Genomic DNA, 22,628 nt, shown 5'->3' with positions numbered 1-22,628 from the left:
TGGCCCAAAACTGCTGTAATTAGAGTTACTCTCAGCCTGTGCATTGCTGTACTGAAACCGAAGGGAAGCAGCTCTGTGGAAGCTGGAGGAGGAAGGATCGCAGCAGCAGGGGGTCTTCCTGGACCTCTCGATTCTTCCCTCATTGCTTGACCTACCCCAAGAAAGTAGCACTGTGAATTAAGAGATACAGTTGAAGAGAAGCAATAAAAGAAGCTGAGATATCTGGGCTGTCTGTTACTAACCATAGTACCACAGCTGTACCCAAAGCCTCTTCGCTCGAAGGAGCTGTAGCCCTGAACAGGCAATGAGAGGTTTCTGTCAGGCTCCTACACCTCCCCACCCAGTAAAGGGCAGGACACTGCAAGCAAACAGTCCTTCACCATCCTCTCCTCTCTTGTTCATCTGCATGAATTTTTAGCTATCTATTCATGATTCCTCTGCTGTTATTCCTCTGTTGAATCCTTTGGGTTTGTTTATTTTCCCCTTCCTTCTAGGCTGTCCCCAGCTCACCTCTCTCTTGTGTGCTGTTGGAGGGTTTATACTAGTGCTAAATTATCGCAAAAATCTACACTATTCCTGTGGGATATCTTCAAATACTATCTGCTGTCTCTGTTGGTATGCTGTCTTCATGTTTGCTGTGATAAAACAAACAGCAAGAACACTACCACAAAATTGTCTAATTTGAGATGAAAATAATAGGTCAAAAATTATTTTAGGGGTGGGTGAACTAGCTGCTTTCATGCTGAAAAATATCACAATAATACCAAACCACAGCTATGGATCTTCTCTAATTTAGTCCTTCAGATTAGGATCTTTTCTTTGTTCATGATTCCTCCTCATTGCTATTCATAGGCTTTCACAGTTCAGCCCCTGCTAGGACATCAGACTGAAGTAATGGGAAACAACAGCAGCACTGCAGAAGGCCAAATCAAGAGACCGAGTTCCTGCTCAGCCACTGTAGCAAAAATTCTTGCTCAGAACCTTATATTGCCAGCAAGACGCTGGAGTGGTTTGATTTTGCACTTAAATGGAAATTCTTTGAAGTTTTGAAGAAACTAATCTGTAACTTGGTTGAGAAAGGCAATGAAAATGGGTCGTTAAACCTGGGTGTATCAAATTCCAATTAGCATTAGCATGGACAATATAATTAAAAGGTAAATTAGCCATAATAGCATAGACTAGAACACTTTTTACAGTAACTAACGGTCAATTGAAACCATGTACTTTGGTTTCTTGGGTTGTCAATGATAAGTGGAAAGGACAGAATAAGAGCCTGTATCCATTCATCTTTGGGCAGTAATGTGTTCTGCAGAGTTAAACACGAAGAGCAGCAGTGTGCTAACCAGCCGCCGTTAAAATCGGTGGAAGAGACTGAGCAGGATTAAGGATTAAGCCAAAGAAAAGACTCTGGAGCTGAGAAGTTTGTGGATAAATTACGGATGTGGGGGTAAGATAACTCCCCACCCTACTCCAAGGGGCCAGTAGCAGTTTTGTGTTTGTCGGAGAAGAGTTTGTTTAGGTTGCAATGAGCAGCCTGGGGTCAGACCTGACCTGGTGGCCTGCCTGCACATTTAAGGTATAATAACAATATAATCATGGTGATGTTTTAAATGCAAATGAAAGGCTTGGTAGCCAGTAAGATTTAGAAATCCCAGGGTGTTAATTGCACAAGCAGTAGTAAAAAGGCTGAGAAAGTAAATATGTAATAGACGTAAATGTGCTAAAAAGGCATCATTAGGTTGGTGACTTCTTGGAACTTTTCTCCAGGGTGGTATTTATTGACACTGGGCTGTCCTCTTCTGCCAAAAGGGAAATAACACTCTGAACAGAGGCATAGATAACAGGCTGCAACTAGTCTTTGTTTCTTGCAGTATGTTGTGCGTTGATGAAAGACAACTGCTTTGACTTTAATAACAAAGGAATGTTAACTTGTGCCTTACTGTCTGGCAGCGTGAGCCTGTGGGTAGGTAATTTGCTGTTAGAATATAGAGAGATGAACCTGGGAGGCTAAGACAACGTGGATAACCATCCCTCTGCTCTCAACCTGATCTGTCTGTGCAGCACAGGCAGTGTCAGTGGCCAACATGGAGCTGGAAAATGTCCTCCAGTCCCCTTCTTGTTGGGCAGCCTCCATATCCCAGAGCATTGGCTGTGTCCTGGACTAGGGGAGGGAGGAAGGGAAAGGGAGGATGTGTGGTGGGTGTGAAGCCAGAATGGCTTTTTATTGTTCTATGTAGATTTTTGTAAAGACAAAAAAGGTTGAGGTGGAGTGGCAACAAGGACCTTTTCTTGAACAGTCTCCTTTTGCTGTGCTTTGCAGTGTGCAGACATAGGAATCCACCATTACAGCAGCTCTCCAGATCTTTTAAAATCATTTAGCATGTTATGTGTTAAGAAAAGCCATTTTCAGATGATCAGCTCTCACAGCGTCAGACCTTCTTTTCCTCTGCTGTGTTTTTCACCGTCTTAGATTAATCTTCCTCTTCTATTAACTTTATATTGGCCAGCTGGGAACATGTACAGTTGAGAAAACAGTCAGCATCAACATAAAAAGGTTAATTAAAATGATTAACCTCACCAACAATTCCCTTATGGAAAAATCCTATAGAATTTAATAGAAAGTGATACATTTACTATGTAGTATTTAAACTGTCAGAGAAAATTCCTTAGCAGGGAGGTAATTCCCTATTAAATTCTATAACTTTTTAGAGTATTCTCCACAGAACCTTATTGGATTCATCTGTATTAAATTCTACAGCATTTGGCATAAATGTTTCAATGCTAATATCCTCTGAAAAGAATTTTGCAGGGATGCAGGGATGTAGAGTTTGATATGAGGCTTTTCAGAAGCCAGGGGTTATTTTTCAGCCCCTACGGTGGTACAGCAGTGATGTTACATGATTTCCTAAATGCAAAAATAGGGAAAAAGAAATTACATTAAGCCAACCTAACATGTAAGTAATGCTGCTTTTAAGTTATGACTTGGGCTGAGCTGATCCTGCCCATTGTGTAATCACAAGTCCCTTGCTTACCGGAGCTGACAGGCAGAATTAGGGGGAGCACACGCTTTAATGTGTTTTTTTATTTCCATGATAGAAATGGAACTATGAAAATTCTATTAGGGCCAGCTGAGAGTTTTGCTTGATTCCTCTTTGTCTTTGCTCAGCTCATCTCCTTGAGCATAGTCTGTTTCCCCCTACGGAGAAGAGGGGGAGAAAGAGAAGCAGTTGTTATTTGGGAGTGTCATGTCGATATAAAAGCTATAAAATGTTCGAGGTTTTAGTGTACTTTGCACTTTTAAAATGTAAATGCTGGGGAAGATATCAAAATTGCTATGCAAGTCCTTTGTGAAATGTCTGCATAATGCTGAACTCTGTTACATCTGCTGTTTGTATAGCATTTCTCTTGATAATTTTTCTCTGTCACTTAGCTCGTGATCTTTGTAGCAGCTGTGAGCTCCTAATGACTTTCCCTCTTAGGCAGGTTCTATACTGTTATTTTTAAAGCCTGAAGTACAAAGTAATTTGGCACTTCCCCATATATCCTTGGGGGAAATTTGTTCTGTTTGGTGCAATTTCTGGGTCTCACAAGGTATTTGAATAAATATAGTTTCTTCCACAACTTTGTAAACTCCAAACATAAATAATTTTTCTCAAAAATGTGTTCCTAAACTAAGAATATTTATGTTAGTGATAAAAAGGGGTTTAGCTTTTTCAGGGAGATTGTAGTTACATAGACAGAAAAAATATATCTTGGAGGTGGTATCACACATGAGTTTTAGTGATTCAGTTTGCAAGACAGTCTCTCAGGTGTGTAACTGTCTAGGACAGTCCAACCAAGGGGAATAGCTGTTTTGCCAAACCCTTCATTGCTCCATTTCAGTAGCCCTGTATTCTTTGGTTGCACAATGTAAGAGGTAGATTAAGAACTGTAGTATGTGGGAATTAGGTAACAAACCTACAGCCTCAACTAGGCAGAAATCTGCATCTCCAACCTCATGATCACCTTGGCAAACCTGGCCTCTTTCTGCTTTGGAAATGTATATACAAGCAGATGCAACCTTTTATCTTCCTCACTATACCGTAGGCTGTTAATCAGCGTCCAAGCAGTGGTATTTAAAGCACTCGCTGTTATCTTCAGAGATCTATTTTATTTATATTTTATAAAAGGCATCTCTCTGCAGGGAACTAACAAAAGGTCAGTGCCAAGCTTAAATGTCAGAAACCCTGTTTTGAGAGGTTATAAGCAGATAAGTTGTCCAGCGGTCAGAAGTCTACTGGTGCAGTGGGTTTTGTACTTCATTTCTTCCATTGCACTGGCCACTCTTGCCTTTGAGGGACTCTGTCTTCCCTTCCCAAGGGGAACAGAGGGGGCATCGCAGGAAATGCAGGTCAGAGGATAGATGGATGGACTGCTGGTCTGATGGGACAGTCAGTCCTCAGGGTGCCCAAAGTGCATCTGTCATCACATCTGTGGAGAGGAGCATGACCGCACACCAGGGAGCAGCCAACACGGCTTGGGTTAAGCAGACCATGTCATATAGGACAATTCAGAAGGGCTTCATGTTCAATCCAGCAATTGAGACATCGATATTTTAAACGTGCTTTCTGTGAGCTGTTGCAAAAGCACATAAAGCTTAAATTTTTTGTACTGACACATTTTCCATCTGAATAATTTTTATGCCTAGGAAGTGCAGCGCTGCACGGCCGACATGAACATCACTGCAGAGCATTCCAACCACCCCGACAACAAGCACAAGAACAGATACATCAACATCCTTGCCTGTAAGTGAGCACAATGAATCAACCAGAAAAGGCATTCTCCTCTCACAGCATGTCTGTGCCTGACTGGAACAGGGGCTTCGAGGGACGGTATTGCACGGGAATTGATAAAGGCCTGAAAGTGTGGCTGGGAGGTCATTTCCCTACTGAAGGCAGTAGACACTGTGTCTTCTCTGGGGCCAGGATTTCACTCCACCTCTTGCTTTAAAATATTTTGCAGTTTGATATTCAAAGTGCTGGTTTAGAAATACCAGTCTGGTATGAAATTTTGCAGAGGGCTAGCTGGGATGAATTGATGATCAGAACTCTTCTGCCTGCTAATGTCTGAAAAGTGGCCTAAGGGAAGTGCATGGTGGCACAAAGAGTTTTATTGATGATCTCTGGGATTCCCTCATAATCCCAAAGGTGCTAAATCTTACCAAGACTTCAAACTGCTTCAGCGGTGTGTACAACTTGGACAAACAGTGATCTTTGTAGGACAGCACAGGCTTTGCCTGTGTCCCTCTGAGAACTGCAAATCTGGACTCTGCTCTAGGATGCAAATTGTTGCAGGCCTGAGATGGAAGTGCAGTAACTTACTCTATATCATTCTCTGATGTGGATCAGGTGGCAGATGCGGCAGTCACTGTGGTTTAGGAACAAAGATGGAGAGTCGCTGATGCAAAGCTTACAGTGTTCATAAACACTGCAATAAATCTTGAATGATTTGGATGGCACAGGAAGAAAATGCATGTCTCTGACAGATTTGCAGCAGTAATCAAGGCTGAGGACCAACTCCAAACCTGTGAAAGACTGGCTGCGTGCCCCTTGGGCAAGGGGATTTATTGTGGTTGTCCCAGCTCTGATTTTAGACACAGAAGTCTGGTCCCTCTGGACACAGGGAGACAAGTACCATTGGAAGAGAACTGGAGCAGACGCTCCAGTCCTCCAGATTGCCCCTGGAGGAACCTGTCTGTCTCCACTGGTGTTCATGGAAGGCAACTGAACCCAGATTCTTCATGCTTAGAGTTAGCCCACATGCCTCCTCTCTGCATGTGTTGGAAGCACCTCCCAGCCCAATGCTGCTGCTTCAGAGCAGGATGACTGCTTTTTTTGTTCTGATTTAAGGCAGAAGTCAACCATTTGAGTAGAAAAAAAAAAAAAGAGGAGCTAAAGAGCATGACTTAAAGTCTATCTTCTACGTGTAGTGAGGGTGGTGAAGGAGTGAGGACATTCACTCAGCTCCCAGAGCCAGTAGAGCTGCCTGAGCTCAGCACCAAGTAGCGAATAATGAGCTCAGGCAGCTTTACTGCCTGCGAGAGCGGAGCTGGTGTCTGTGCGTGGTGTCACACAGCCCTGCAGGGTGCCCTGGCTCTTTGAGTCACGCTGCACTTGTGATGTGGATGATATGATTCTAGAGATCCTGCTCCCAAGGCTCCCCCATCCTTTAAGGAGAAGCTGTCCCAGCACGAACCACGTATGTCAGGGGATGTGAAGAGTGAGGACCTGCTACTGTGAGCAGATGACTTAAGAACAGATTCTCCCATCTCCCTCCTGACTCCAATCCAAGGCTATTTTCTTTCGTGTACTAATAAGCACTGCTGCAATACCTAGGAGATGGGATGTGTACCTGCAGTTCTGCGCTGTGTTTCCATAATGCTTCTCTGCTCTGTTTTTTATCCTGCAGATGATCACAGCAGGGTGAAGCTAAGGCCCTTACCAGGAAAAGATTCTAAGCACAGTGACTACATTAATGCTAATTATGTTGATGTAAGTTGTTTAAATCATGGGGTTTTTTTCCTCTAACTCAGAATCCTTCCACAAGGAAGAGGTATTGCCACTTGTGGCCATACTTTCCAACCTCACGTGCTAATTTTGCTACAAATTCCTCGCCATTCTGAATGAGAAAGGCACCTTTCTTTGTTACCTTTAAAATATTAATATGTCTGCCATGATACTGCTTTCATCTCATTATGGTTTTCTTTGAAGGGTTACAACAAAGCAAAAGCCTACATTGCTACCCAGGGACCTTTAAAGTCTACCTTTGAAGATTTCTGGCGGATGATTTGGGAACAAAATACTGGAATCATTGTCATGATCACAAACCTTGTTGAAAAAGGAAGAGTAAGAGATTTTCTGTTTTGTTAGCAGTTCCTTCCTACCACCTCCCCAGATTTGGTTTTAGATGGTTTGGGATGATATATGTTGATGTACAATAAATAACTAACATAGCAAAGGGATGGAGAGCTAGCCACGGGTTTGCTTTTATTAAAACACCCTAAACACAAATGTAAAGCAGCAGCTCAAACCCTCAGCCAACTCACTGGGCTGTGTCTTTGTGCAGAGGAAATGTGATCAGTACTGGCCATCCGAGAACAGCGAGGAGTATGGCAACATCATCGTCACGCTGAAGAGCACAAACGTTCACGCCTGCTACACTGTGCGCCGCTTCACAGTCAGGAACACGAAGATGAAAAAGGTGAGTTCTCCTCCAGATGCCTTCAGGCTTGTGGAGGACACAAGGCACACGGGGCAAAGCTCAGCGTTCGGATAGGCAGCTCGGAGTGGCAGGTGGATGGGACATAAATAAGCAAAGCCAGGATTACAAGGAACCTGGGGAAAGGTTTAGCCTGTATTTCTTTTTCTCAAGTTCACTGCTGCTTTGGTGTTGCAGTTGTTGCTGTTATTACCTGTTCCCAGGTGTCTTTTTCCCTGAACTCTGTCTCCACCTAGCAGGAGGCAGAGCTGCAGAAGACTTCTGTTACCAAGCCCAGCACTGTTTCAGCTGTGCCAGCCTGTAGGACTGAGTATCTTTCCATGCTTCCCTTCTCTAATCTTTGCACACAGGGTCAGAAGGGGAACCCCAAAGGTCGGCAGAACGAGAGAACAGTTATTCAATACCACTACACTCAGTGGCCCGACATGGGTGTGCCGGAGTACGCTCTGCCTGTGCTAACCTTCGTTAGGAGATCCTCCGCAGCCAGAACCCCGGACATGGGACCAGTGGTGGTGCACTGCAGGTACGATGGGTGCCATTAACTGCTTCTGCTGGCCTGCTGCACAGCCAATGCTTTTTACATGCCAGCCAAGACACGCTGTAAGTTACTAACACTGAAGGAGTGCGCCAGCCCTATGGAGTGCAGGTAGACATCAGCTTACTTTGCCTGCATCTTAAGACAGATCCAATGCAAAAGCTTCACAGTTTCATTAGCAAAACCCTTTGTCACAATACCAAGTATCATGCTGATGTGGCTGTGCAGTTCCTTGCTTGTAGCCTGCCCATTCAGTGAGTGGGCAGGGCAGGATCACCCTGGCTGGCCACCAACCGTGTGTATGCATGGACACCTGGGCATTCATTGCCACTGAACCACACTCAGTGCACGAGTGCTTGCAGACAGCAGAGGATTTCCCTTAAACAAGTTAAGGGATGTGGCCTTCACTGCTGTGTTTGAGGGGCCACGCAGCACTGTAGTGAAGAGAGCATGATGGGTGTTCGAGCAGCTTCCTAAGCAGTAACTGAGAAGCTCTGAACAGTTTCCCTCTCCTCCCACTGTGTTGGGCCCAGAAACACCCTTCTCTCCTTTAAGGATTCCTGCCTCCACGGGATTTGTCCCCTTACACCTTGCTGGTACCAGAGCAGGATTACAGCTCCACTGTGAAGTGTGTGCCTTCCCTCAAGATGAAGCCAATCAGGGCAGCCCCACAGCCTGGAACAACCTTGGTGGTTCGGGATAGCAGGAGTTTGGCATAAGGTGGATCTTTGTTTAGCTTCTTCTAGCCAAGACCAGGAACAGCAGCAGTGGAGACAGGACAGCCAAGTGTCAGATCACGAAATATACCTGGTAGAGTTCCCAGGAAACCAAAATACTTTGTTTTAAAACTTTCATGGTTGGGGCCAGCAGGGAAATGAAAGTCTGCAAACAGGAATATTTGCTTAGTTCTGTTCTGCTGTTGTGAATATTTACTTTCATCCAGCTGTGTTACATGTGTTACTCTTATGTCATCTGCAGTGCTGGTGTTGGCAGAACTGGTACCTACATTGTGATTGACAGTATGCTGCAACAGATAAAAGACAAAAGCACAGTTAATGTCCTGGGTTTCCTGAAACATATCAGGACACAGCGCAACTACCTCGTCCAGACAGAGGTAAAGACTGTGGTGGGGTTGAATTTTGAGCCATGCTCTTTTTTTTTATGTTGTAATCAAAAAGAAAATGGGTGTTTTGGTTACATCCCTGTAAAAATTGCATATATCACCAGGCATCTTATTGTACTGGAATCTCTCTCTCCAGACCAGAAACTTCAGATTTTGCTTTTGACTTAGAGTTGTCTGTGCCACACTTGTAAATGTTTACTCTGGATTCAGCAGCATTTGCATGGGTGGCTTGTTTTGCACACCCTTTCCTTTAGTGTGCTCTACCCCTCAGTTAAAGCCAGCTGTTTAGTTCACTCCAAGTGTCTACGTGACACACTGTTGGTTTTCTAGGAGCAGTACATTTTTATTCATGATGCCTTGTTGGAAGCCATCCTTGGGAAGGAGACTGAAGTATCTGCAAACCAGCTGCATAGTTATGTTAACAGCATCCTCATACCTGGCATAGGAGGGAAGACGCGACTAGAAAAACAGTTCAAGGTAAGGCTTATCACTGCTATCCAGAGGGATTTCATTTCCCTACTCTCTCTTGTATGTTTTGTCATCACTGTCAGTTGTCATAGATAAGGAACCAAACCATAACGCTTGATTAGCACAGCATCTTGAGAAGTTCAGTCCTCTGAACAGTCTCAGCTACGCTGCTGGAAATCAGCACTGATGCTCGTGAAGTCATAGGTGAGAAGAGGGACTGGGACGCTGGTTTGGAGTGTGCTGCTGGTCTCCCTGCTCCTGGATGCAGGAGCAGGCCCTGGATGTTTCTGCATCTGTGGTTAGCTTGGCTTGGTAGTCTTACTCCAAACCGAGTCTCTCACCAATTTATATGATGAAAGGGAGAATATGAAGATCTTAGTACAACCTACAACTTCAGCACTGTAGATAAAGAAGTAAAACTGGTTTAAGACAAGTTTTGGCCTTTCTCCTTGCTAATAACTGTGGTTGTTGCTTTTCCATGCTGTGCCATATCTGCTTTCATTCCAGCCAAAGTAAATTTTTTGCCCAGATCTTCTATTTGAAACCCAAGATTTTCCAATTGCATGTTACTGGAATGCATTTAAAAATATTTTGTGAGACTGTGTATCATGAGAAGATGATACGTGACATCTGTTTTCAGCACCAAGTTAATAACTACCTATGGAACTGAAACTGTTAAATTACACCAGGTGCCATCCTATTCAAAAACCGAACAGGCTCTTCTCTGAATTCACTTGTCAAAATCTCGATACTTCTCCATCAGTCAAGACATTCCAGATGCTTAATTACTAAATTAGAGAAGCAAGCACAAGCCTGTATGCACACACACACACACACACACACACACACACGAAATGCAGCAGGAGAAAAAGATTTCTTATTTTTAAAAAAAGCATTCCACTCTTACAAACAATACTAAATTATATGTTTAGGGATGTTTTCTGATGACTCATGGCAACATTTCAAAAACTGAAGTGCTCTTTCCAGAAATTACTTTCTCTGCCAACGTTGCACAGGTATTTAGAAACCCCATAACTTCTAATGGGGCTTTTGCCAGTACATAGATGAGTTGAGTGCTATCTTGTTTAGAGTGCATTTGAAACTGGGATGTGACCAGCAGCAATTATTAAATCTTTCTCTTGTTTCTGCTGCTACCACAGAGCCAACAGAAAATAAGCTCTGCTCATACCCTGGCTCAGTAGGCTACATTCAACCCTCTTACAGTAAAATTGTGATGAGTAAGGAGTTGCTAGTGCAGGGGATGAAAAAGCCACCTTAACCCTCCTCACTGTGGTAGTTTCCTCATGCCCTGGAAGAATGTTTAAATACAGATCTGCATCCCTGGCTTTTATTTGTGCCTCACAGGCAGTGTGGAGTGAAATTGGCAGACCAGAGAATGTAACCCATGGCCTCAGATCTCAGATGCTCGCATGGTGGGTTCCCCCAAGGCCTGGCAGCAAAAGGCGTTTTGCAGGAATGATCTGGCTTTTATTTTAGAAGAAAACATAAAAGTTTTGTTGTTGTTCTATCTTGCTAGTTTTATTTCCTTGAGACCTGCTTCTGACTGAACATATCTGCAAGTCTTTGAAATATATTCTCAAAGATAACTAAATGTAGTGTTCTGTGAAAACACATTTTGATGGAACTTCATTTTCAGGATGTTTCAAAGCTGAGAGCTGCAGAGATCTTTTTATCCATTAAATATGTTGTATGAAAAGGATGATTTCCATTGGCATCTTGAGTACTTTAAACAAGTTTAACAATGCAATTTATTCTTCTACTGATGCATCTTCGCAGGAGTTGGCAAAGAAACCTTCTCTCTTCATTTAGAGTGCTATGAGGACTGACTTACTACTTTATTCTCTTTCAGCTGGTTACACAGTGTAATGCAAAATACGTGGAATGCTTCAGCGCTCAGAAAGACTGCAACAAAGAGAAGAACAGGAACTCATCAGTCGTGCCGTGTAAGATCACATCTTCGGTTTGATTACTGCCTGGCATAACTTTTTGTACTGAATTCTCCCAGTGTTATGCATGAAAAGGCATAGCCACCAGGAAGGAGAAATGTAATCTTTTGTTCAGACCGAGCTGTCTTGTCTTTCAGAATTACCCTGACTGAACAAAAGAAAATAGTTACAGTGTCAGCCAGATGTACTGTCCAAGTGAAACGTTAATTTGAAGTGCTTAAGAATTTGAATAATTAGGTAGGGGATAAATCTGTGGAATAGTGAGGGAATTGCTGTGATACTGCTCCCAGCTCAGGTGAGGTCTGCCAGTGTGATTGGCACAAGTTGTTCCTAATTCAGCTGCTACATTCAATTTCTGCACGTGAGCCGTAGAATCATAGAATGGTCAGGATTGGAAAGGACCCCAAGGATCATAAAATTCCAACCCCCTGCCACAGGCAGGGCCACCAACCTCCAGGCCTGGATCTACACAAGGTTGCCCAGGGCCCCATCCAACCTGTTCGTGAACACCTCCAGGGATGGGGCATCCATCACCTCTCTGGGCAGCCTGTTCCAGAACCTCACCACTCTCTCTCTAAAAAACTTCCCCCTAATATTTAATCTAAACCTTCCCTCCTTTAGCTTTAATCCATTCCCCCTTGTCCTGCCATTGTCTACCCTTTTAAAAAGTTGATTCCTCTAACCCTTCCCCAGACTTGAGGGTGTTTGATGCCCGAGGCCACGGTTTCAGGGTCACTGATACACAGTCTGTGCGTGGGTGCCAGGCGGTGCGAATTCACACCAGACCAAGTGTGTGCACAGCGTCATTGCCAGCACAGCACCCAGAGCACAAGGCGTACGGGACAGGCAATAGCCAAGCCAGCACAAAGGAATAATGGCACAGATACAGTCCATCATGAAGCCTGTTAATAAAAAGGAAAGTCATCGGGATATATCTTAAAAACAAGTGTGAAGAGGGCAGGAATAGCCTACATGACTTGGCACTTCGTGTCACGCAGCCACGGTGATTTCGGCTTGGAGCCTCAGTTGGTCTGAGGATGTTGCTGATGAACCCAGCCCTCAGACACGGAGGAGCATAGATCTCCTGCAGAACACACACACACACAGACTCACACTCACTCTGCTGGGTGGTTACCCAGCAGGGGGGAAGGGTTTGTCTCTGGAGGTACCCTCACCCTCCGACCGGAAGGAGTGAGTGATGGTAGTGCTGTGGAGTGGTAGGGAAAACAAAATAAATCAGCTGGGTTTGTGTGCTGCTGGAGACAAATGGAACACTACAGTCAAGAATTACCTGAAATCCCCTGTTATCACTGCATATACTGTTATTTGGTAATTCAGCCTGCTGTGAAAATCTTTACTATAGTAAAATTTGATTCCTGAAATTACTTTGTCCTTGTGGGAATATTGTGCAACATTCTCTTTTATATCCTGTGTTAGCAGGCAATGCTTTAACGCAGTTAAAGTGCTGGCCTGCTCCTGCGGGAGATGGGAGCTGCACAGTGTTTGGTTTGTTAACGTCTGAGAAATTCTTACTTTCTGCAGCATGCCATGACCAGGCTGTGATATTTTTTTTTTCTTTGTAAATCTTATAGCTGAGCGTGCTAGAGTGGGCTTGGCACCGCTGCCTGGAATGAAAGGAACAGATTACATTAATGCCTCTTATATCATGGTAAGGAAGCCAACACCTAATTACAAAGTAAAATCAATTCTAAGGTGCTAAATACCAGATGCCTGTAATTGTCTTAATTCCGTATGTAATGGCTGTGTATTAACAGATGAGATTTTAACACCTTCCCTATAATGTCAAGCTATTAACTGTGTTTTATTAAAGATTGTTGCCTAAAAAAATTAAATACAAGATGGGTTTAGATGGAATGTGTGTTTCCATGAGATACAGTCAAATAAATTCTGGGATTTAGAGTAAATGAAAACAACGGGGGCTCTTCAGAGTTATAAAATTATAGTCTGTGTGAAAATATTGTGAAATAAAATGAAATAGGGTCATTATGTGTCCCCAAAGATGAAATTAATGCTTTAAAAACATCGAAGGCAGTAAATAACCGAGTGGTCTGTTTTGTTGCAAAAGGGCTACTACAGAAGTAACGAGTTCATCATAACCCAACATCCGCTGCCACACACCACTAAAGATTTCTGGCGAATGATCTGGGATCACAACGCACAGATCATCGTCATGCTGCCGGACAACCAGAGCCTGGTGAGTCCAACGCGTCCCTCCCCGCGCGGTGCCGCAGTCACTTAGCCAGGCAGGTCACATAGTCACCCGCACCCGGCTGTTTTCTGGTGGTGGAAAGCAAGACAAATTTTGAGCCACCTTCTCAAACCTTACCATGAGCTTGTTTCAAAAAGACACATTCTGAGATGTGGGGTGTGTTTTTTGCTCTCCCCTTCTGCCCTCACCCTGGGGAAAGATGTCCTGAACTGGATGGTCCCCAGTGCTTGCAGGCAGCATGCCCGTGGCAACAACCTTTGCAAAGCTCCTGAGGGCTGCCTGGCTGGCAGGATGCAGGACACCGAGGTTCCTGGGTGGCCAGGGCCACTGGTGAAGTCTTTGAGAGGAGCAGAAATATGAAGCAGGGACAGCAGGATAGCTGCGTGTTTGCCCAGGGGTTTAAGGCACAGGCCATGCAAGACTATGGCAGGGCAAGGTTACAAGTGCTATTTCGGATGCAAGTGAAAAAGCAAACATGTATGTTAATTTAAGTGGAAATAATGAGACAGACAGAGGGAGAAGGAGGAGGAGGCACAGGTGAAGTGCTAATCACTGCTTCCAGATTTACTAGCACATCTCGAGAGGGCGCGTTGGAAAGGATTAAGAACTAAACGGTTCGTTTTTTCATGCACACATCACTGAGGCGAATAGCTGATTGTAGCTGAGAGGGGGAGAGAAACCACCTTCGTTACAGCAGGAAAATAGCAGTCGTGAGGGGCTACTGGAGAGGCGGCGGTCAATACGCTTCCCGCGAGCGGCGCGATGAAAGGGATGGCAGGCACCGCGAGGCAGAGCGCCTTCAGAGAGAGCCGATCGAATCAGAAAGCACTAATGAAATGAAAGTGTGTCAGGTGGAAATGAAGAGGCTGATCTTGTCTTTATAAGTACATGAAATAGCTCTGCAGAACAAGAGTGATTAAAGGGTAAAGGAGGAATGCTGGGCTTGGCCACAGCCTTTACAAGGACTCCCGGTCTCTGCTTTCTGCCTGTCCCTGGGGTGGAGGTTGGACAGCAGCACCCCTGAGAGAGTGTTTGGGGCGGGTTGTTGGCTGGCAGGGAGGGGTGACACGGGACTGAGACTGTGCCGAGGTGCTGCACGTGTAATACCAAAGGAGGAGATGATAATTTAGCATTCTACTGCACAAGGAGCTGTCACTTGGCAGGACGGGTCCCCTCCCCAGCCTTCAGTAGCATTACACTGCTCGTTGGCGTCTGCACACTGAGGGCAGAATTCTCAAACATTCAGAGGAATTAAAACCCTAAGTCCCATTCTCACAATAAATATTTAAGGCCCAAATCTCAATGGTGTCTCGCACATCACATGCACAAAGGCTCTAGGCCCACAGAAATAGATCTATGGCTAGAGACATGCTTGTGGCCACAGCAGCACGAGTGGGTTCATAGCTCTTGTTTTCTCACAAGTAGAGCTCAGGTTGTTCACAGATGCAGGTGTGCAGTGCCACAGGTGGCTTCTGTGCTCACGCTCCAGGGATGGTAGGCCCCTGAAGCCAGGAGGAGAAACAAGCTTTGCATGTATGTGGCTACAGAGCCTGATTTTTCTCTGTGGTGAATCAGGAATGCAGAGCTATTTTTTAAAAAATAGCTTTGAGGGTAAGTCGCCTATACCCTGTCAGTGAGGCCATTCAGCACTGAGCTGCTTCCACCATTCGTAGTCTCAGTGAGATTTTCTAGCAGCCTTTCAGTAGAGGAGTTTTTTTGGAGAAAGCACATGAAGTTCAGCCAGTGTTTTTTTCCAGGGGAGAGCGTTTGGCTTTATTCCTTCTCCCTTACTCCTCCCCTTGCTCCTAAAAATTCAAGCCCTACATAAGTATCCATCAGTCTTCTACCCAGACCTGATCCATGGACCTTAAGTTTTGGAATAGACCACAATAAACAGAACTTAAAAATATAAGGCATTAATGTTTAAAGGTCAACGAGATTTTTTCTAAACAAACATCTGACTTCCATGCAAAACTGCGTAGGCAGAAGGTATTAAAGCCTAGGATACAATACAAAGGGTAAGTATGAGTGAGCTAAGGTAACCATTTCCCTATGAAACCAATTAAAAAGCAGACATCACCTGTTTAGACCCACAGAGGAAGGATCTGGCAGGCTTACTACCTACTGTAATAGTCAATCTGTTTTAGACAGAATTGTTTTTTAAAGGTCAACTCCTGATCATCTCTATCAAACCAATTTTTTGATCCACTGGATTTTTCAGTCACACACAGGTTGCAGTAGTGTGTTGTTTCATTCCTCCAGGCAGAGGATGAGTTTGTGTACTGGCCAAGTCGCGAGGAGTCCATGAACTGTGAGGCTTTTACTGTGACCCTTATCAGCAAAGACAGACTGTGCCTCTCTAACGAAGAGCAGATTATCATCCATGACTTTATCCTCGAAGCTACCCAGGTAAAATAAACCTCCAAATGTGGGTCTTGGCTTTTCCCCAAAATGTTATTGATGTCATTTAAATATGGAAGAAGAGAGTTTGGAAATAGTTTTGGAAAGGATTTACTTGTAAACACATGTGCATGCCTGTTGCTCACAGGGGAAAGGTATTCTCTTTGGCTCCTTCTCCCTCTCACATCTACTTCCAGGTAGATTCCACTACCTACTGAGACCGTATTATTAATTGTATGTCTTCTTTGAAAGTGAAGACTTTGAAATCACACACGTAGATTAAATTATTTGTTGTAAAGTAGACTGAGGTTTATTGTCCTTTTTCTGCTTATAAAATTCAGTATTTAGAGTTTAATTGTTGGGGGGTCTTAATTAAGGAGTTTTACTTAAGCACGTTTCTTTTCTCTGGTTTGCTACCTGGATTGCAGCTGGATTTTGCCACAAGACATTGAATTTGAATTCCTTGGTTGCTCTTCTCTTGTTTAACTTTAGAGCTATAAGGGCTCTGAGAGAAGGTTTGTATGGATGTAAGCCCTGAATTCAAATACAAAGTCTTTTATCAATTAAACATTTTGTTAAAGTTGCATTATTTTAGGGTGTTCACTGTTACAGAGATGTTAGAGCTGTGTGTCTGCCATCTACTTTCTATATAAACTGTTTGGAAGAAGGTACCTCCAGGTTATGGAGAGGCTCTTCCCTCGTTAGTGGATAAATGTGAAGCTCAAGCAGCTAATGCCCAGGCTGGTTTTTCGTTGCAGGATGACTACGTGCTGGAAGTCCGCCACTTTCAGTGTCCTAAATGGCCAAACCCAGATGCACCCATAAGCAGTACCTTTGAACTTATCAATGTAATCAAGGAAGAGGCCTTAACGAGGGATGGCCCCACCATAGTTCATGATGAGTAAGTCATCTCTTTTCTCCCATTTAATGTGCAGGTTGTGCAAGGAGCTACTCAGCTACAGGATAGCTGTCAGGACTGATGTCCATTCTTGCGTGCAGCTGATGGGGCTTAGCGGGTCCAGAGAACAAGATCAGAATATTTAAACTTCCAGGGATGAGTTTTCAGTTGGTAACTGAGGCCAAATATATTTTGCTTAGTGTAGTTTCTTTGCATTAGTCACAATTTTAGGTGGACTCAGAAAGTGTTTGTTTTGTTAAAATTTTGGGTTCTTCTGCAGCTGAAACTATCCCAAACAAATCCTACAACCTGTTTTGGAGCCCAGCAGAGCCCTAGTTTAGGTAAGGCTCCACACAGCCCAACACAGGCTAATGGAAACCAGTTTCAAAACAGCCCTGGGTTCCTGTCTAACAGCTCGAGTTTAATGTGTTGTGTAAGACAGGAGAAGCTCAGCTCAACTCTGTCTCAGGTTGAGCAGCAGGAATATCTTGTGACAAAGGGCCTGGGTTTTCTGAGAGCGGATTTATTTTTCCTCCTTCTGCTTCCCCCAAAACTCCCAGGGGCCCATATGGTGCCAAGTGGGGTTGAGAGCCCACTAATGCAAGGCCAGCATGCCCCAACACTTGTCTCTTTTGTAGTGCAGTGGTGAGCATTGTCTTGCCAGCGCCGCTCGAATGCCCAGCTATAAAGGCTGCTAAATACTGTAGTGCTTGTTATTTTGCACATATTATGGAGCTGCAAAATGCCATTATAGTGAAGCTGGAGCCTGGGTCTTACAGGGTGTCCTTGGAGGGACTGTACCCATGTGGGCTGAGTGCTTCCCAGAATGATTCTGCCATTAAAATCCCAAGCAAGCCCAATTTCTGTCACTGCTCCAGTTGCCCTCAGGGCAAACACCGGCCCAGTGTAAATAACTGCTGCACCTCAGCCCCCCCATGCTTGAGTCATTTAGACCCTTTATCATTGCTACCGAACAGAGTTAGTGGCAAAGTCTGGGAAATCTTCATCTTCTGTGCAGAGACGTTGTTGCCATGCCCTGGTGACTTCAGAGCCGCCTTTGTGCTGATGTCACACGCTGGTAGCTGCCGTTGCTGAAGGAGTTTTCCCTTCACATCTGTGTGTTGCTGCTGCAACAGGTTTTTCCCCAACTGACTCCCACAAATGGTGCCTTGGGCTGCAGCAAGTAGTTTTTCTCCCACCGTCCCCTGCCTTGCTAATGAACAGTGTAAGCTCTGTTGCCTTTTGCCAGCACTGATTAATTCCAGGCTAGTTTTAATATTCATGCTTTGGGTAGTCTGAAGTGAGGTTTTGCTACTCTTGCAGTATTTAAGATTATGTTTTACAAAATTAGAACCATTATTGATTTGGGCATTTCATGCTAGACCCAAAAAAAAAAAAAAAATCAAACTCCCATTCCTAACAGTGCTGAGTCATTCTTTCTGTAAATTGCTTTTTTGCTTTATTTGTCATTTTCAATGATTTTATTTTTATGCCTAATACATAATGTGGATTCTGCTTTTCATTGGAGCCTGAGCAAATGTAGCTGAAAATGAAAATTTCCCTTTGCTACATGCAACAACTCTATCACATAATCCACTAATAATTACAACTGCAGATTAATTCCAAATATATGAATTTGCAGCTACTAAATGCATGTGGTATTTAGGAAGTACATGGTGGGATGAACTTGGTAACAGCATTTCAAAGTAGTTCAGAAATTCCAACTTGAGGCAGTTGACAAGATTTTTAAATATAACTGCCCATATGTAGGCAACTAGATAAAGATTTGCTGCAGAATTTTCTGAGAGAAAAGCTTTTGGATTGTCAGGAGCTGGAGGTTACTGCCCAAGGGAAAATTAGGTCATTAGACCCTCAGTGGCATTTAGTTGTGTCCCATCAGGCACATGCATTGCCCACATTGTCCACTTTCTCTGTAGATGATCTGTCACAGCCATCTATGTAGTTCTGCAGAAGCTCTGCTGCTTCTATACGCTTTCTGTCAAACATAGCAGATCTATTGTGATCTGATTTCTGTTTCCCATTTCTAGGCAAATTGAGTTTGCAAAAATCATACGAAATTAAGTCAGCATATGTCTTGATTTCCACAGGAAAGTTGTAAAAATTCCTAGTGGTAATCTTCTGATGCCAGATGGCATTGCAGCACTTGCCGATTATTTAAGTTTTCCTGTACAGCCCTCCAGACACCATACAGAGCAAGTCAGCACCAATGTCCCCTTTCATGGGCAGGGACATGGAGACATAGACTCTCAAAGTCACAGAGCAAAGCCAGGATAGAATTTCAGTCTTCTGAGTACTGGGAGAGCAGAAGACAGCAAAGGGTCCTCAGAAGCAGTTACAAATCCCTTTTACTTAGGATTCTTATCTCATGCCCCACAACCACACACGTGATTCGAGGATGCCCATGGGTGTAGCAGCCGTAAGGTTTCCACCTGACTGGTATCTCAAGGGCACATTGATTCGTGCTGCTAGTGAATAACCATTGCTTGGGTTCTTACTGAACGCCAGCACAGCTCAACTCTTCAGAATCCATAATGTCTCTTGGGTGCCCAACTCAGGGATGTTGCGTTTCACCTCTGAATCAGACCTAAGGAAGACTTTGAGATGTGCCCCATTTACTTGCGAGCACCTCATATCCCTGTTAGTTTTATGTAATTGTCAGATGTGGAGGAAGAGGCAAAGTCTCATTTCTTTCTAATCGTTTATGTTTTGCTTGAGCTCCCACTAATGAATTTAAAATACGCTCGGTTTTAATGCAGATGCTTTCAGTGCACGTGGCATGTGAGAACTGATTGGAGTGTTAGAGTCTCCAGGCTGGGAATCTTTAAATGACTCACGTTCTTCTGCTGATACAGTCCTTCATGCTGAATACTGCAGATATCCTGAGCTGACTGGTGTACCATCAGAGTCCTCCTATAAATTAAAGTGGCTAAAAATGAGCCCAGTATAAAGCGAGCGTTTAATAGATACAAAGATGTACTACAGGAATCAAATAAGATTTGATAGTCAACGTTTTCACAGCTCTGTGTCGCTGCCCGGGTTTGTTTCTGAGTAACACTTTGTTGTGGTTTCTCAGGTACGGCGCTGTGTCAGCGGGAACGCTCTGTGCCCTTACCACCCTGTCCCAGCAGCTGGAGAACGAAAACGCTGTCGATGTTTTCCAGGTGGCAAAGATGATAAATCTTATGCGGCCTGGAGTATTTACAGACATCGTAAGTCTTCAAATGGAATGTGAATGGGTAGCATGCAAGGTTTTCATCTGAGACCAAAAGCATGAAGTAAAACACACATTCTCTACCTTATCGAGCCCTACTGCATCTGCTGCCGAGCAGAATTAGAGCTCAAACCCACTGACTTCTCACGCAGTCAGGGCCCACTCTGCTAGGGCAGTCCTAGCAGAGACAGAGCTTTCAGCTCGTCACTGTCCCTCTGCCAGCCCTGTAAGCTGAGCTCTGCTGTTCTGGCCCGGTCCGTTGTGATCTGCAGGGCGGATAGAGCTGTGGGGAGGTAAAGCTTCAACCTCAGCCGAGGGGCTCTGCACTCAGCGTGCAGCAAGAGCAGCCCCCTTGGCTTGGTGTGCATATGAGGTACGAGGGGACGACCCAACCTTGGGCTGAGCCATGGGCTCAGCTATCATCCTGCCCTCCTGGAGCCTTAAAAAATATATCAGGAATAATATAATCTACCCAGAATGGGAATTTGGGGTTGACAAGATTAAGCTAGACTAACAGATGTAATTGTGCTCTGTCTCTTTCTTTGCTGTATGAATATCCGTGGCCTTCCTCAGAAATGCCAGATTTAAGTGCCACTCATGAAAAGATTGAAATAACTTGTCCTTTTTTTTCCAGGAACAGTACCAGTTTCTTTATAAGGCAATGCTAAGCTTGGTCAGCACTAAGGAAAACGGAAATGGTCCCATGACACTGGACAAAAATGGTGCTGTGATGGCCAGTGATGAATCTGATCCAGCAGAAAGCATGGAGTCTCTTGTCTAATTGGAAACCTGAAAAGGCACTTAATTTGTAGAACTTCTGAAGACTGAGTGAACTTTTTTGAGGCCTTTTTTGCCAGACTCTAGGTTATACAATAACCCAATTACTTTTTTACACTGATAAAAGTTTTGATATTTATTTTTTGCCATTTTATGTCTTAATGGTATCCTACTGAGCATTTGCACCTCTGTTTATTTCACACAGTGAAACGCAATTTTATCTAGTTTGCACTATATGATCAGTGTTACTGCCTATAATATTCTAATACAAGACAAGCCCTGATGTGACATTCCATGACAAGAAACATACGCTTTCTCTGTTTTGTTTAAACGCAGTGAGGTTTTGCTAACTACAGTGACCCTCAGATCTTAAATCTTGAATGCTAGGCCAGGCAGAGTCTTTCTACGACAGATACTGTACCCCTTCATGCCATATTTATTATTTCAGTGATCACCTCACAGTTTTGGTAACGGTATTCTGCATTCCAGTGGAGTGGATGAGCAGTGTTCATCCTTTCTTGACAAAACGTGGCAGGTGATTATTAGTGAGGGTGTCATAGCCTTGTGGAGCTGAAACGATGCTGTCTGTATTGTTTCAAAGCGCCGGTTTGTACACTTGCAGGCCTGAGACTTGCTTCACATGGAATATATAAACTACGTGCAACCTGAGTTTAACTGAGATGCGATTCATTTGTGGGACGCAGCGACAGGTTTTTGAATTTGCAGTTTCAAAGTTTCCCCACGTATTCAGAAAAAAAAAATGTTGATTTTTAGTTTTTAACCAGCCCTGTGATGGGAAAGTGTTTGGGTTTTATTCTCATCAGAGCCGACACAGTGAGAAATCTCCTACAACCCAAAAGCAGGCCTGTTTTCAGATATATTGAAGGTAGCAATATTTTACATTACTAAGCTATTCAATATTTTAAACACATTAATTTCCTTACTATTTCTTGAATATGACCTCACACCTAATGGTATGTTACATGATGACAGGCGTTTCTTAATTTCATAACTGTTAGATGCCATTTTTACAGGTGTGTAATTTTCATACTTTAGTGCTAAAACATAAAGTACTGATCCATATTTACTGGTGAAGCAAACTAATAAAAAAACTACCTATAAAGTTACATTCTCCCTCTTTTTTTTGCCAAACTAATTCTTTAGCGCAAACTCAGCCGATTGTGTTTCCCCTCCCACACCCACGAAATGGTTTCCCCCAGATTATATAAATAATTGAATTCTTGTTTGGAGCATTTAAGTGTATAACCTCACTGGCTCCCTCTTCCTTTGTATTTGGTTGCGATTCAACAAGGTCCATCCCTTATTGACCAAAGTAAGCGCGTACTTCATTCTCCTGGAGATGAAAGCTAACGGTGTCCTTCGTAGCTCGGCCAAGTAGGGAGAGGTTACTGAATCTGCCTTGAAAAGGAAATACGCCCTTTGGACCATCCTGATGTTTGGTGTACAGTTTAAGGGCGTTATCCCTCATATCCAGCATTAGTTTCTTTGCTTTTAAAGTTCAACTGCACAAAACTCATTGGAATTTTTCAGGACTTGTCAAAATGTTACTGCTTTTTAAATTTTTTTTAACTATTATTATTTTCATTTAAATGTAAACCTATTAATTTCTGCCAGTCCAGTCTTGCTGAAACAGACATTTGGCAAGGCAAACCCCGCTTCTTTTGTTGGAGGGGAGGGCAGGGAGGAAGCTTAGCGAAGAGGAAGGTTCTGCGCATTTTCA

General features: G+C 43.7%; 1 protein-coding gene across 2 annotated transcripts in view; it reads left to right on the top strand.

Annotated features, from left to right (window-relative positions):
- PTPRG (protein tyrosine phosphatase receptor type G) overlaps nucleotides 1–22,183 on the top strand; it is a gene marked incomplete at its 5' end in the record, with an annotated part of 401,819 nt that extends 379,636 nt beyond the window's left edge. For both annotated transcript variants that reach the window (XM_084269424.1, XM_084269423.1), the window contains 14 exons: nucleotides 4,688–4,784; nucleotides 6,448–6,530; nucleotides 6,750–6,884; nucleotides 7,105–7,239; nucleotides 7,608–7,780; nucleotides 8,771–8,906; nucleotides 9,246–9,392; nucleotides 11,254–11,347; nucleotides 12,943–13,019; nucleotides 13,437–13,565; nucleotides 15,843–15,989; nucleotides 16,739–16,881; nucleotides 19,973–20,108; nucleotides 20,745–22,183. In XM_084269424.1, the coding sequence (XP_084125550.1) occupies nucleotides 4,688–4,784; nucleotides 6,448–6,530; nucleotides 6,750–6,884; nucleotides 7,105–7,239; nucleotides 7,608–7,780; nucleotides 8,771–8,906; nucleotides 9,246–9,392; nucleotides 11,254–11,347; nucleotides 12,943–13,019; nucleotides 13,437–13,565; nucleotides 15,843–15,989; nucleotides 16,739–16,881; nucleotides 19,973–20,108; nucleotides 20,745–20,891 (1,779 nt within the window). In that variant the 3' untranslated portion in view covers nucleotides 20,892–22,183. The remainder of the gene's footprint in view (nucleotides 1–4,687; nucleotides 4,785–6,447; nucleotides 6,531–6,749; nucleotides 6,885–7,104; nucleotides 7,240–7,607; nucleotides 7,781–8,770; nucleotides 8,907–9,245; nucleotides 9,393–11,253; nucleotides 11,348–12,942; nucleotides 13,020–13,436; nucleotides 13,566–15,842; nucleotides 15,990–16,738; nucleotides 16,882–19,972; nucleotides 20,109–20,744) is intronic.
- Nucleotides 22,184–22,628: the final 445 nt, after the last annotated feature.

The sequence above is a fragment of the Gallinula chloropus genome (genome assembly GCF_964237585.1).
Source record: "Gallinula chloropus genome assembly, chromosome: 12".
Lineage (NCBI taxonomy): Eukaryota > Metazoa > Chordata > Aves > Gruiformes > Rallidae > Gallinula > Gallinula chloropus.
The sequence above is the reverse complement of the archived record's forward strand: the minus strand, read 5'-3'. Positions and strand labels throughout refer to the sequence as shown.